At 48.9% G+C, this 14,002-nt stretch overlaps 8 protein-coding genes across 8 annotated transcripts; 2 read left to right on the forward strand and 6 right to left on the reverse strand.

Moving 5' to 3' along the window:
- Positions 1–927: 927 nt before the first annotated feature.
- On the reverse strand, positions 928–1,662 carry N7447_000167 (AP-2 complex subunit sigma; the record flags this gene model as incomplete). Its single annotated transcript, XM_057224443.1, has 5 exons — positions 928–1,029; positions 1,131–1,361; positions 1,438–1,467; positions 1,534–1,573; positions 1,628–1,662. The coding sequence occupies 5 exons, from the start codon at positions 1,660–1,662 to the stop codon at positions 928–930; spliced, it is 438 nt and encodes a 145-aa protein (XP_057088459.1).
- Positions 1,663–2,095: 433 nt separating this feature from the next.
- On the reverse strand, positions 2,096–2,842 carry N7447_000168 (uncharacterized protein; the record flags this gene model as incomplete). Its single annotated transcript, XM_057224444.1, has 2 exons — positions 2,096–2,137; positions 2,243–2,842. The coding sequence occupies 2 exons, from the start codon at positions 2,840–2,842 to the stop codon at positions 2,096–2,098; spliced, it is 642 nt and encodes a 213-aa protein (XP_057088460.1).
- Positions 2,843–3,645: 803 nt separating this feature from the next.
- On the reverse strand, positions 3,646–4,827 carry N7447_000169 (IST1 family protein; the record flags this gene model as incomplete). Its single annotated transcript, XM_057224445.1, has 1 exon — positions 3,646–4,827. The coding sequence occupies one exon, from the start codon at positions 4,825–4,827 to the stop codon at positions 3,646–3,648; it is 1,182 nt and encodes a 393-aa protein (XP_057088461.1).
- Positions 4,828–5,173: 346 nt separating this feature from the next.
- On the reverse strand, positions 5,174–5,509 carry N7447_000170 (uncharacterized protein; the record flags this gene model as incomplete). Its single annotated transcript, XM_057224446.1, has 2 exons — positions 5,174–5,439; positions 5,488–5,509. 2 exons carry the CDS (start codon positions 5,507–5,509, stop codon positions 5,174–5,176), a joined length of 288 nt encoding a protein of 95 aa, XP_057088462.1.
- Positions 5,510–5,914: 405 nt separating this feature from the next.
- N7447_000171 (putative transsulfuration enzyme family protein) lies at positions 5,915–7,146 on the forward strand (the record flags this gene model as incomplete). The annotated part of the gene is made up of 2 exons (XM_057224447.1): positions 5,915–6,067; positions 6,121–7,146. 2 exons carry the CDS (start codon positions 5,915–5,917, stop codon positions 7,144–7,146), a joined length of 1,179 nt encoding a protein of 392 aa, XP_057088463.1.
- Positions 7,147–7,218: 72 nt separating this feature from the next.
- Positions 7,219–8,869, reverse strand: N7447_000172 (Zn(II)2Cys6 transcription factor; the record flags this gene model as incomplete). Its single annotated transcript, XM_057224448.1, has 3 exons — positions 7,219–7,918; positions 7,984–8,458; positions 8,503–8,869. 3 exons carry the CDS (start codon positions 8,867–8,869, stop codon positions 7,219–7,221), a joined length of 1,542 nt encoding a protein of 513 aa, XP_057088464.1.
- Positions 8,870–10,269: 1,400 nt separating this feature from the next.
- N7447_000173 (uncharacterized protein) lies at positions 10,270–10,602 on the forward strand (the record flags this gene model as incomplete). The annotated part of the gene is made up of 1 exon (XM_057224449.1): positions 10,270–10,602. The coding sequence occupies one exon, from the start codon at positions 10,270–10,272 to the stop codon at positions 10,600–10,602; it is 333 nt and encodes a 110-aa protein (XP_057088465.1).
- A 744-nt stretch (positions 10,603–11,346) lies between these two features.
- On the reverse strand, positions 11,347–12,729 carry N7447_000174 (SUN domain-containing protein; the record flags this gene model as incomplete). The annotated part of the gene is made up of 1 exon (XM_057224450.1): positions 11,347–12,729. One exon carries the CDS (start codon positions 12,727–12,729, stop codon positions 11,347–11,349), a length of 1,383 nt encoding a protein of 460 aa, XP_057088466.1.
- Positions 12,730–14,002: the final 1,273 nt, after the last annotated feature.

Below are 14,002 nucleotides of genomic sequence, written 5' to 3' on the forward strand. Positions count from 1 at the left end.
TTGTAAGGGTCAACAGCGACAGAGCTCCTTAAATGTGTTGTGCCAAGACCTCTAGGCTAACGCTCGCCATCGATGGCCATGATCACCTCACCAAGTCATACCAATTAAAAAACTCCTCAAATGGAAACAGGGCTGCACATCCATTGCAATCTAATCCGAGCTTAAGGGTCCAGGTTTGCGCATTCCATCTCCGCTAGGCATCCACTAACGGCAGTTTTTTTCGGCAGTGACACAGCTATGTATGGAAAGAGAATACGAAGGAAAGGCTTGGCATTGGCAACCACATGTGCAGATTTGTGATTCAGCAGATTATCAGCTTCTTTGTCTCAAGCCTGACCAGATATCACAGCATGCCCACGGAGCAGGAAGCGATCCTTCCATTGAAGAAAAACAAGAATAGTTGACCGCTTATGCGGCCTGGTGATGTCTTTTTTTTCAAGATATTTACTAAGGACTAAATTTGCGTGAAAACGACCATGTATAACCTGGGATAGAGTCGAATCCGATATTGCTTTGCTCAATATGGAATGTGATTTTACGTGTAGGCTGGGATTGCTGGTGCAAATACGAACCTTGAAAGATATAAGATTCCGTCCACGATGCAAGCCTTGAAATAAAGCAAGGACGCCTCTGAAAAGCCTGTTCATCCACAATAAGCAAATAGACTAGAGAGCGAACTGTATGCAGTGTACTCTCCCGACCTGTGATTTCGATATTGGCCCCTAAGTGGTGGCATGAGCTGTACCGATACTTTGATATCTCCAGAATAATCCCTGATATGAACATGAACAGCACTAATGTTGTCTGAAAGCCACCCATACACCTGAAACTCCATGCAAATGACTGTTTTGATTTGTCCAATGCAGTCGGGTCCGTAATCGATAAGGGTCCCACATCGTTCCCGAATCCGAATATCACGGTTCACTTCTACTCCAACTTATCCAGGTGTTCCAATCGCGTGAGAACAACCTGCTTGCTTGTCTCTTGAATCTCGCCTGCGAGAAAGACTTCGTCCAGGATAGCGTAGACCTATAAACCCGACACACGTTAGTATCACGGCTCATGCAACTCCGATCCCACGCCAACTCTGGTTCACGCCGAGCAGTGCATTACCAGCGACTTGTACGCACCTTGTAGAAATTGAAGACTAAATCCAGCTCGCACACATTACCAAAGAATTGGTCGAGCACCTCGACAAAGAAATGGATAGCTTCGAGATAGGCTAGCTCATTGTCATTCGCATCGACGCAGACGCAAAAGAACAAGCCGGCATATCTTCGGTAGACGACCTTGGTACTCCGGCGGAACTCGACAAAGTTGGACTGGTATTTCTGATCTCGGGGAGCGACGAGGCGATGGACCTAGACGGTTGTCGGTGGTTAGTTGGATGGGAACCTCGGAGCAAGTGCGGGTGCGGGTGGTATTGCATTGACGAACCTCGCCTTTCAATTTGACTTTCTCTTCATCCTGCAAGCCGGTGTCAGCTCAAAGTCCCAATTATGTATTCACTGATGGGGTTCTGGCAACACTTACACTGTATGGTGAATACCATTTTGCCAGGCGCGTTTTCCCCCTATACCGTCATTAGCGTGGAAATCGAAGATGACCGGGGCGGACAGCCACTCACTGGCGATTCTGAACCAGGATAAATGAGAGAACCATTGCGATTAAAGGCCAGGATGTTACCTGGTCAGCATTTATGAAACCACTCGGGGGGAGTGTTGCGACAAGCTTTGGATGTTCTCCGCTGTTCCCATTATCGAAGCTCCCCTCCCATATTGCCTAGGCTCACCGCCCCAGATCGGATTTCATAGAGATACAAGACGAAATAGAAACGAATACTGGATAACTATAGTAACTTATTCTATCAAATCTGCAAGCAATTTGGTTCCCATGAGATATCCAATACATAAACTGAACTAGTATAACAATATTTGCAAGACATAGAGTATCAACAGACATAAAGCGTAGAATTCGTTAAAAGCTCCCATCACAGCCCGGTGTAACACTTGTAACGAGGCAATCGAGTGACACGGCGTAGTGACGGAACAAATCGATTTGATTTACCATGTTCCGTAGCGCCCAGCTACAGCTCTCACCCCGAGCTCATCCGATTCCAGAATCTCGTCAGACGAGTCTAGAAATACTCCATTAGCAACCATGTAGCAGTAAGACCGAAAGAAATCCCGCAAAAAGAGATCTCCCCAGTAAAACAGAAAATAAACGAAAGGAACCAACTTACCGTATAGCTCTGCGGACTAGGAGTCTTTGTAAAACTACTCCTGCTCTCCCTCTGGCTCTGGACCTGACTCTGTTGCCTCGTCTGGCTCTCCTCCTCAGAGTCCTCCTCAGACTCGTAATCCTCCTCGTCTTCAGAATCAGGAAACCACCGTTCAGGATCCCCATTGTAAACAAGATACCAGCCGATCTTCTCGCCGGGAGCAAGTCGATCGCGCAATTGCTCTAGTGCCGCCATCTGGTCATCCGTCAACCCAGATCCCTTTTCCACGCAATCCTCAATATTCTCTCCGCCACCACCACCACCACCACTCCCATCCTCTGGAATCTCCAGGACCCGCGTTGAAATATACGCATGGTCCTGGCTGACCGTGCCACTGCTCTCATCGGCGGGGTCATACTGTTCGATAAACGACAGTTCCGGCAGACGGGTCACGAGGTCCGCTTGTGTTTTGTGGAAGGATTCGGCGAGGAGTTCTGTCGTCAGTGGTTGCTGGATGTATTCTGCTGCTGCTTCTTCCAGGTTGTGGAGTACGATGTATACGCGGATCCCCGTGAATCCGGCGCGGGGCCAGCGGAAGCCGTGGAGCATATAGACCGGCATAGTAGTTGGGGCCTTTTTGGGGGCGTTTTCGGGGGTCGGGGGGATTGTCGCAGAGTCTAGCGACTGCTAGCTAGGGAAGATCGGATTTGCAGGGGATTCGGAGGTCATATTAAGTCTGTGTCATGGCTCGCTTTTTTTTGGGGCGGAGGTGTATCGACGCGATTGGGTTTTGCGGGTCCCGTGCGTAGTTCCAACGGGGTTCCGATCTGTACTGCTTCTATGCGTCAAATATTGGGTGAAATTCGATATTTGAGCTATGGTCGGCCTGTTTCGTTAGATATTTTAGGCAACTGGAAATCCACAGCTCTGGGGGCGTGCCTTGCTTCTATTGCTTCTATCACGTGGTAATTATTAGTTGGCCTTATAGCTACAGTATAGGTTCTTAGGTGCTCGATTATTCACCCCTAATGCATCGACATATATATTTTTGGAGTGATCTATCGACAAAAGCCGTGCTAATTCCAATGTAACATTATCATTCGTTGCCTCTAACATTGGAAGTACGGAGTACGGAGACGTATCCTCCAACTGCGGCGCTCCGCACTGAATATGACCAGTCATATTTGGGGAAGTGGACCAATTGGTCTAATTTACAATGTGGAATTTCACGGATAGCCAGTCGACTGCAATTAACGTGAATTGGTTAAAATGAGAAGACGTGATGTATTATGCAGGGATTGAAGCAAAGACATTCGACCTGAGCTCTGTCCAGGGCACCGGAAAGGAAACCAACTTGAAAAATGGCTAAAATCAAGACGCTGAGTGCCGAATTCTGGTGAATATTGAGATACTCAGCTCCTCAATCATGGTCTCCTCTTCAAATCCGCAAATCTTCGTGTCAGTTCATCCAGCTCGGGTATCCCACTGTTGTTACTCTTGCTCTTCGAGCCATCCTCCTTTGAGACGGCAGCAGCCTTACCCTCTGTGCCGGGAAGCTTGACTCTGGGATGAGGATTATCTGTTCTGGGGGCTGGCGGCGCAACGCTGACAGGACTTCGGCCCGCGGCGAGTCCACGTGGAGGCGTAGCTTTGGTCAATTCACTGGTCTCCGAGGCACGTCTCGCTTCAGAGAGGTTCGGCCTCGACGCTGAGTCTCCTTGCTGCTTGCCAGGAGTTTGCGGTAATTGGGGTTCTTCTGCGTCGCCATCACCACCATCACCAACATCATCCACAAATTCCGGCGCACTTCCCAGCTCTTCTTCATCCCCATACCCTTCAACCCCGTATGCTTTCGCAATCTCTCGAAGATAACTCTCAACAAGTTCCTGTCCTGGTGGACGCACACGCAAGCCCTTGAGAAGCCGATCCGGAACCTTGACAGTATCGACCTTATTATCTTGCGCCAGAGTCATAAACTCCTTGCCATATCGCTCGCCCAGCATAGTGCGAAGCATAGTAAATTCGCGCACCTCATGCGGAAAGCGGTGCCACGCGTAGAAGACCACAGTAGCAGCCTCGTCGAGTGCAGTATCCAGGTAGGGATTATCGTCATTCGCAAGTCCATCACCAGAGTCATCCGCACCACCAGCTGTAATTGGCGCGGCCCGCTCAGCCTCCTTCTTTTGCGCTCCTCCTCCCAACCAAGAGAACCCGAATCGTGAGCCAGTGTTTTCCCCAGCGCCCTTGACACCCGCGGTATTTGATCCCGTAGCACCAGCTTGTTCCTGGGTGCGCTTCTTGAGCAATTCCTTGGCGCGAAGTCTGGCGCGGGTACCCTGGTCGCTGAAGGCCATCTGGTCCAACACGTTTGCACGCGCCAGCAGTAGCTCACAGTAGAGCTCGACCATCTCCATTACCTCCACTGCGATATCGGTTGCGATGACATTTTCGACTCGGATGCGCGCTGATGCATCGCGGCCTTCAGTGAGGAGTTGGGAGAGTTCGCGGCGTTGGACGACTGAGGAGGCTGTATCTTTCTTTTGTAGGAGGCGGAGACGGGGGATAAGTAGGCGCAGGGTAGAAACTAATCTGGTCTTTGATTCCATTGTTAGTTTTGTTTCTGTGTCGGACGCGCATGGGAGTTACAGGCAGATGTTATATAGGAAGTGCATATAGGCAGTGCGGGGTAGCCTTGGGAGCTCTAGGTAGCGAGATTTAGGGGAAGTGTGCAGATCATGAAATGCGTCTGCAAAAGCAGAGAAACAGAAGAGTAGATGATGGCTTACCGTTTGAGCCGAGGGAGGCATTTTGGCGTGATATGCTAGAAGAGAAGATGTGAGGGGGAAAAGCCGGGGCCGAGAGACGTTGGGGTCATCTTATCGGCCCACTGTTCTCTCGCATTCATAACTTGAAGAAATTCCACAAAACTCAAACAATGCTATTGATACCATATTAATTAGGTATTTGGAATGCCCTCGGCGTTCTCAGTATTCTGGGTGTTCTCGGTGTCCTAGGTTGCCATCTCATAGCTTTGATATCAGCACCTTGTTTCTTGAGTTTCTCCTTCTCCAATGTATCGGCAATAGTCTGTTTAAAATTCTTGGTGTAAAAAAGCCATTTGTTGATCTCCCTTGCCTGTTGATTGCAGCGGGCTGTGATCTCATGTAACAGCAAATTGAACTCGTTCGAGGTAGTCTCATCGCTCTCAGCGGAGCCCTCTGGATATCATTAGGTTGAAAGTACTCAATTTTTAGATAATGACTTACCCTGGACACGGTCTTTCTCCATGGTGAAGAAGCTTCGGGTGCTAAAGGATGTGGCGAATAAGGAGGTGGGTTGAATGAGCCGGGATGAAGAGATGGAATGGAGTGGGATATAGAAATGGGGAAAGATGGCTTCCTAGATTCTAGACTCAAACATAGGTGTCAAGCTAGGCTTGTCTCCATGTCATTTTATGTGACCTTGACTGCGGTTTTTACTATATTTTCGCTGTCTTCATTTCTCATTTGTTGTTTTTGTGATTTTCATACTAGAACATATTTTTTTGTACGGCTTCCTATACTTCCGTTGACTTCCGTTTTAGGAAGTTAACGGGAGTGGGTCCCTCCCAGAGTTGATCGCCTTGGGAGATATAAAAGCCCTCAATTTTCTTTCTGAAAAGCACTTCCAAGAATCCAATATTCTCAAAGCAAAATGGCCTCTCATAACGTCCACCCTTCCACCAAAGCCTTGCATGCAGATGATTCCCTTAATCTAGTGACTGACGTCGCACCCCCAATCCATCTCTCTACAACCTTCAGATACCCCAATGATCCAGATCAACTCATCCTATCCGAGGATCCAGTTGTACGTCTCAAACCAACGGACAAACATATTCCCTCACTAACAACCCCGTCTAGGATGAATTCGACGGCAAGAACTATGTCTATTCCCGTGAATTCGCACCAAACGCAACCCGTTTCGAAGCAGTGCTTTCATCCCTCATAGGCGGGCAAACAGTGAGCTACTCAACAGGTCTAGCTGCCTTACATGCCGCTATCACACTGCTCAACCCGCGCCACATCTCCGTTGGCGAGGGATACCACGGCAGCCATGAAGTTATTGCGGTGATATCTCGTCTGTCCGGACTACAGAAACTCGCCCTCGACTGTCCAGCCGAAAGCCTAGGTCCCGGCGATGTCATCTTACTAGAGACACCGATCAACCCGCTAGGAACGGCGTTCAGCATCGAGGAATACGCGCGCAAGGCGCACTCCCGCGGCGCGTTTCTCATTGTTGATAGTACGTTTGCGCCGCCTGGACTGCAGGATCCGTTCCTCTGGGGTGCGGATATCGTCATGCATTCCGGGTCGAAGTATTTTGGTGGACATAGCGATATGCTCTGTGGCGTGCTTGCTACGAAGCGTGCTGATTGGACGAAGCGGTTGTTTGAGGATAGAATCGCGCTTGGGAGTGTGATGGGGAATATGGAGAGTTGGCTTGGAATCCGAAGTCTGCGCACGCTGGAGGTGCGGGTTCAACGAGCTAGCCAGAATTCGGCCAAGTTGATTTCCTGGCTTCATGGTGCTATGCAAGCCGAGTCTCCTGCTGCGGGTAGTGAGGAGATGGTTGTTCAGTCGGTTGTGCAGAAGATCTATCATGCTAGTTTGCAGAATGAGCCGTGGTTGCAGAAGCAGATGCCTAATGGGTTTGGACCCGTCTTCTCTATTGTCTTACACAATGAGCAGTTTGCGAAGGTTTTGCCAACTAAGCTTCACTTCTTCCATCATGCTACTAGTCTAGGTGGCGTGGAGTCTTTGATCGAGTGGCGAGCTTTGTCGGATTCCAAGGTTGACCGGAAGCTACTGAGAGTTAGCATTGGGCTAGAGAACTGGGAGGATCTGAAGGATGACTTGCTCCAGGCATTCAAGTCGCTTTTAGTATGATAGTTGAGTTAATCTTATCTTTTTTGTGCTAGATCATATGAGAGATTTTGGTTATATTCAATGCTTGGTATGTTATATCAGAAGACAGTCACGACCCAAACGACCAATATCAAATATCCATCGCGACGAAGTCTCCAAGCCTTCGTACTGGTCCCAGTAATCTTTCAGAATCTTCGCTGCGGTGATAACATTCGAACAGCTCGTCTCAGTCCAAAACTTCTCTAAAGATTCAACCAAAAAGTCTTTTTGGGCCTGGGACCGACACTCCAGACCCGCCACAAAGATAGCCCACAGAACACATTTGAAAAGCGCCTCGTCGTCTTTCAAATTAGCAATCAGACCCAACAGCTCAGAGACCAAATCATCCTGCTCTGTGATGGTTTCCATGAGTGCATCAAGAACGCGTCTCCCATATATCAAAGCCCCGGTTTTGAATGTCTGCGATAATATACAGAGATTATTGATTTCGTCTATGGAAGACTGTCTCGAACGTTGGAGACTCAAAACCCAAGCGTAGCAGTCAAAGTTTTGGATGAGCTCCAGCATCGCGGTGGTATCTTGTATATGTGTTTGAAGGGCAGCGCCGTCCGGCAGCTCTCCTGCGATGGCATCCCTTTCGTTGGAGAGAAATTGTATCGCTGATAACAGGAACTCTGGACATCCAAGGAAAGATCGTTCGATTTCTTCTCGGGTTTGCCTTTCTGCTCGGCCGTTAGATATGAACTCCGACAGCACTTTGGGTCGTAAAAAGGTTGCTCCCAGCGTTTCAATTCTGATTTATAACCAGTCAGCCTCTCACATGGATTAGCACCATCCATTAGTTTTAATTTGACTCACAAATGAATCTGATTGGAGATAAACCCCCAGATCTCCTGCACCGTCTGGCCAGGTCCATTATTAACTCCAGCTTGCGCCTCCAGCAGCGGCCGGTGCGATGCAATCAACCCCTTAGCACCCTCAAGATGGAAGTTCCAACCATCACTTCCAAACTCCAGGAGATCCAGGAAAATAAGAAGAAATATGCTAGCGACGGTTGTATCACTTTTGGCTATTGTTCCGTCACCAAGTACCCGGGAGAGAGCCTCCATGGCTTGATGCTTGAAAAGCAGCGCATCGCGATTGGCATCAATGAGGGTAGATGTCGGGGCTTGAAGTTGATGAAACGGCTGACCTGTATTGGCACGATGCCGTGCCGCGAGAGCAAGTATGCCCTTCTGCAAGACGGGGTCTTTCAACCCGAAGGAGATCAAACTCCGGAATGGATTTCTGGCGCTGTCGTATACAACGAACAATTTGCATATTCGTTCGTTATCTGAATGCGATGTCAGTATCACCTAGTTGTAGGGCTTTGCATACAGATCTTACAGTAGTCTATATAATATTTCGAAATTTGATCCAAGTTTGACATAGATGGGTCTTGCAAAGTAACCGGCAGGCCCCTACTGCTAGCAGAAGCTTGGACCAGCGCGCGATGCGAGTTCTTCGGTGTGGATAGCGCGGATTTTGTAATTCTAGAAGTGTGCATAGGAGAGCCATTCGATATACCCTCATGAGTACGGCCTTGCATCTTTCCGCGAATCGCCACGCCTTTGACCCACCTCAGAGGTCTTTTGTCGAAGCATTCCATGCCAGCCTTCTCGCACTTGGCGCATGGTGTTCCGGACTGGTCGCATTGAATGCGGCGGTTGCGACATGTCCAGCATGGCTCGCATACTGTCTCCATTTGGATGTGGCATGTGGAATGTGGAATGTGGCGTAGAAAGGTATAAGATTCGCAGTCCACGTCAAGGATTTGCTGACCGAGCGGGCCGGTTACGGTAGCTTTTTGCGGCCATCACGATAATGATAAGGCGATTTTGAATCAGGGTCTTTTGATACATCAGGTTCACAAATTCAATCATGATTTGTGTCCGATAGTTTTAAGTATAAGAGAAACATAAGAGGGTATTTAACATAAGAGAGCATAGAAGAAAAAAAAATAAGACAGGACCGGAAGAGACCCCGAAATATATGTTTTCAACGTCAACACAAACAATATTAAAGATGATCTATAGCTAGATGCTAGTGAGAAGCTAGTCGGCCCTTAAAAGCGCTTTTATTATTTTACATGAACATTTATTTTCTCTTCCACCCTAATTTAGCCCATATAATACGACCCCAGTATGGTTGTCCCCTCTAATTGACATTCCAAATCCCTCCAAAGGTCATCTTGTGTATCACAAAGTATATCCCATCGAGTAGGGGTATAAATCCAATAAATTTGGATAGAAATACATATCTTTGAAGCCGTAGCAGAAGGAGAGATGGATCTGGCTGGGCTGAAGTATTCACCCCACACCGTAGACCTACAGCAACAGCGGGGCTTAGGGTCGCAATTGACGAGTTCCAATTAGCAAACGGAGAGGCCGAGTTATCTGAGACATGTAAGAAACCAAACATCCCTTTGGCAACTCCAATCCTCGAATTGGGACTCGAATTGCTGCACCCGATGCGGGCCCAGAGAGAACAAAAGCGAGCCAATCGATCGCAACACACAACAAAATCAAACCAATGAGAGTGAGGACAGCCCACTATAGCAGATTAGATCTGGAAATTGGGGGCCGAAGGTCCGTGAGAATAGACAAGCTTACTGTCCGGTCAAAGTTCGTATACATATTTAGAACATTTAGCCTGTTTTGCGCATTTTTAATTGGTCGACCCACCAGGCCCCAAGCTACGCTGATTCGCCCGCTCGGTTCATGATGTCATTGGCGCGGAAGTCTGCTACCGCTATGCCTATTTGAGAATAATATCACGGGTGTATGGTTGATTTTAGCAATCCCTTCGCGTTTCAGCATTGTTTGGCTGTAGATGTAGAAAAGATAGGGTCTAGCGTGCAGCCACTGCTTACTTATATAGCTGTCAGAGCTCGCACACTGAGGATCTGTTGTTTCCTGTCTCTATAATCCAAATCTCCCTGCAACAGTCACTTCGAATCGACATTTGCATACAAAGAAAAATCTGACATTGACACCTTCTTTTGGCCCTCGTATGTATCTATACAACCTCACATGATGCCCCTATATCCAACAACTAACAAGACCCTTTATCTTCTCAGCCTCTTCTACAGCCCTTCAACCCACAATGCCTACCATTCCACACACACTAGAGTCAACAATCACACAAACACCCACAATGCACGACGCTACAAGCCTGCTCAAGCGGAGTAGCATGAGCAACCCCGACAAATACCCCCTCTACATCTTCCTCATCATCGCCGGCTGCGTTGTAGGCGGGCTCATCGGCTTCAGTATATACACTATGTTCTACGACCTTGAGGACTCACAAAAGGTCAAGGACCCATCTAACGAGCAACGAAAATACTTTCGCGAGGTCAGACAGCGGAACTTGAACATGTTGGCTATTGAGGCAAGGAGACCTGATATGATTGTTCCTATCAGGGAATTGGATGCTTGAATTGCTTGGGTTTGGCGTTTGGATGGGGATGTTTGCATGTGGAAGGGCTTGCTTGATCTCGGGTTATTCAATCGGCGTTATATTTTGTATATTAGATGTGAGCATCTGGTAGTAATGATGCATGTACATGGCGTATCATATGTCTGTTTCGATATTTGTTTGTCAATTTACCGAGTTTTCCAAGAACAGTGCGGTGCTTGGCCAGAAGAAGCAAAGCGAGGATGAATAGGCAGAGTGCGCTTTGTATCTTCTATAAGAATCTGTTTGAGATCTTAGAAGATCCTAGTGGTAAGGATTGACGGATAAAAGATAAACAGTAATTTTGCTATGTCCAACCAAAAAGGACCTGGGTGGTTCAACCCCAACCATCGTGTATAACCAAAAACAAACCCCCCTGCGTACCAGAAGCAATAAAAATGATATTCAACAAGCTGAAAGGAAAGAAGAGCAATGCTGAGGAGCCAAGGGATATAAATGTCATGAAGCAGAGTAAAAAAGGGTCAACGTTGAGCGTCGTGAAAAGGACATCCAAGGGATGTGAAGAATCGTAATAAGGGGGATTATGTAGAAGAAGAATTAAAAAAGGTGAAAGAACCAAACAGTAATGGATGCCCGCGGAGTTGCAAGCTTGATTACCGCAGGCAAATATAGTGCGGAAAAGACGTCTCAAGGTGATGATTGTACACACCCCGTACATATATGCAGTATCGTGCAGTTAATATAGCCGAATCATTTGAAGCTGATTTAGATTCTCACGACCATGGCGGCAATGGCGCTAAAGGCCAGGGTCAACATGGAGACGGTGGCGCTAGTAGCACCGCTAGCGGAAGATGTGGACGCGGCGGCAGCGGCAGCGGTCATTGTGGAGGCCGCTTGGATATCAGCAGAACCAGTCAGCACGTGGGGCTGGTAAGTATAGCCCGCCGGGCTCGACTTGGGCAAGTGGGCGAGACTAGTGACACTCGACGTCTGAGTCGTTGAGCTGGAGCTAGCAGTAGATTTGGAGCTGGAGGTAGATGTATGAGTCGAGGTTGAAGTTGACGAGTGAGTAGACGTAGAGGTGGAGGTTGGTCTCTCAGTAGTGCTGGTGCTGGTGCTGGTCGGAGCAGTAGTGGTAGTCGAGGTGCTGGCGCTCTTGGTGGAGGTATGAGAGCTAGTGGAAACCTCGATGGTCTCCGACGAGGTGCTGCCGTTACCCTCCTTCTCGAAGACGATGATGTGCGCGGTTTCGCCCTTGGGGATGGTCACGACGCAGCCGGTGGCGCCACCAGCGCCAACGAAGGGCTTGCCGATCATCTCGTTGACGTCGTTGACAGCAGGGTCGATCTTGCAGGGCAAGCCGTGGCAGCCGTCACCCTCACACTCAATCTCGATACCAAAGTCAGGCTTGACCTTGCGGAAGGGCGTGGTGGTTTCCAGGTAGATGGGGTTCCAGCCGATCTTCAAGAAGGTGTTGCCATCGTCGTCGGTATTGGCACCAGCGGTATACGGGGACCAGTTACCGACGGGGTTCACCGAACTACCCCAGACACAGCCCTCCTCCGCGGTGACACCGGGAGCGTTAATGTAGTACTGTGCAGCAGTGGAGCACCAGTAGGATATGCCAGGCACGGCCAGATCGGCCAGGTCCTCAACCATGGTGGGGATAAGCATAGCCTCATTTCCAGGCAGCACAGTCTGGCAGAAAGAGACAGCCTTTCCACACTTGTTGCGGGCCTTGAGAACACCAGCAGCCGATTCACAGTAGTCGCGGTTGGGGAAGGGCTTCTGGATTTTGCCGCTCTCGTCACAGTACAGACCACCCCTCATAGACATAGGGTAAGAGTAGGAGGTCGCCTTGGGATCCCACTGCATAGAAACCTCACCGGGAGGGCAAGCGTAAGGGCAGTAGTTACCAGGTTTGCAGGGCTCGTCGGGGCTCATAGCCCAACCAGCATTTTCCTCATTCGGGGTGATCGCAACCAGGCCAGCGTCGGAGGGGAACTTGCACTTTTCACCCCTCTTCTCCAGATCCACATCACGAGTCTCGTGGTGATGGCTGTGGCCATGGCTATGTTTGGAGGCGTCAGCGCTCGCAATGAGGGCGACAAGCGCCGCTGCGCGGAAGGATGTGATCTGGAACTTCATTGTGTCAGGGGGAAAAGACTTGGCAAATTGACAAATATCAATAAATGAATGGATATATGAAGCGAATGGCTAAGTCAAACGAGTGACAAAAGATATACGGCCGACGGCCAGGACAGACACAGTGCTCACAGATAATGAAGGTCAAGACGAGAGAAAGGAAAGAGACGGGGAAAAGCACCAAGAAAAGGGACACGGCCTCTGGAGAGGGTCCCGGCTCAGATCCACGAGTGTGCTAGGCTGAAAAGGCGTTAGATCTGGGATGATGTGCGCGTAATCTCGGCACCAATTGGGGTGCAGAGCAGAGCAGCCCCGGCTTTCGCGAGCGGCTCGTCTGTGACTGCCCATAATTCTCATAATTCTACCCCAAGACTGGAATTATGCGGGCTGCCTTGGACCCCCAAAAAGCTTTGCCCCTGAAGCAAACTCCGCTAGTGGACAGCCACATGGAGCCACTACATACTTAGCGTCAGGGGCAGTGATAGTCTGCAACCAATGACGAACGGCATTACCCCGACGGTTCCTGCTTGGCAGGAGGCAGGCCAATAATCTGAGAGATATGATCTTGTGGAGTTATCTCCCGAACTCTTTCAACGGCAAAATAAAAGAAAATATGAAACAAATAATGAGGAGGGGTGGAGGAAGGTGGAGGAAGAGGAAGAACACGTTGCTCGGCGCAACGTCTGAGGACCCTTGGTTTCATCACATGACATCTCATTTAATCTCTGAAATTGCAATGTTGCATGGAAACACAACTCAATAATACATACATGAAAAAGGAGAGAACTCCACCGAAGCTCTTTTAGCTTGGTAGCCCGTCAATCCCAATCAAACCCACGCTACACCGATCTAGGTCCGTTGATCATCATACAATTCAGCACATATCCATTCCTGGGGCCAATAGAACCACACCTAGGAAAATCCCAGACTCTTGCTTCTTTTTGATAGGCACGTTCTCACATGGCACAAGGGATCCGAAGCTCTAGAACTTCTTGTCTCGACTGCCGATGTCGCTTGGCTTGGTTAAAGTTTGGCTTGGGAGACTATTGGGTTTTTGATAGCATAGCGAGATCAACAGGATCACCGCTATAATCACTTCGATCGTGAGCCGCGTTAAACGGGTCTATCGATACCTATGTACAAAACGCGCCAGAGTTGCGCAAATCGTAAACAGCATAGCCGGCATCACCCTTGTAATTGGTAGGGATATCAATGCAAGAAGCATGGAGATGATTTAGTATTTGATGCGGGTGTCAAAGGTCGGTGTCTTCGATGG

The sequence above is a fragment of the Penicillium robsamsonii genome (assembly GCF_028829455.1).
Source record: "Penicillium robsamsonii strain IBT 29466 chromosome Unknown utg000001l_segment0_segment0, whole genome shotgun sequence".
Classification (NCBI taxonomy): Eukaryota; Fungi; Ascomycota; class Eurotiomycetes; order Eurotiales; family Aspergillaceae; genus Penicillium; species Penicillium robsamsonii.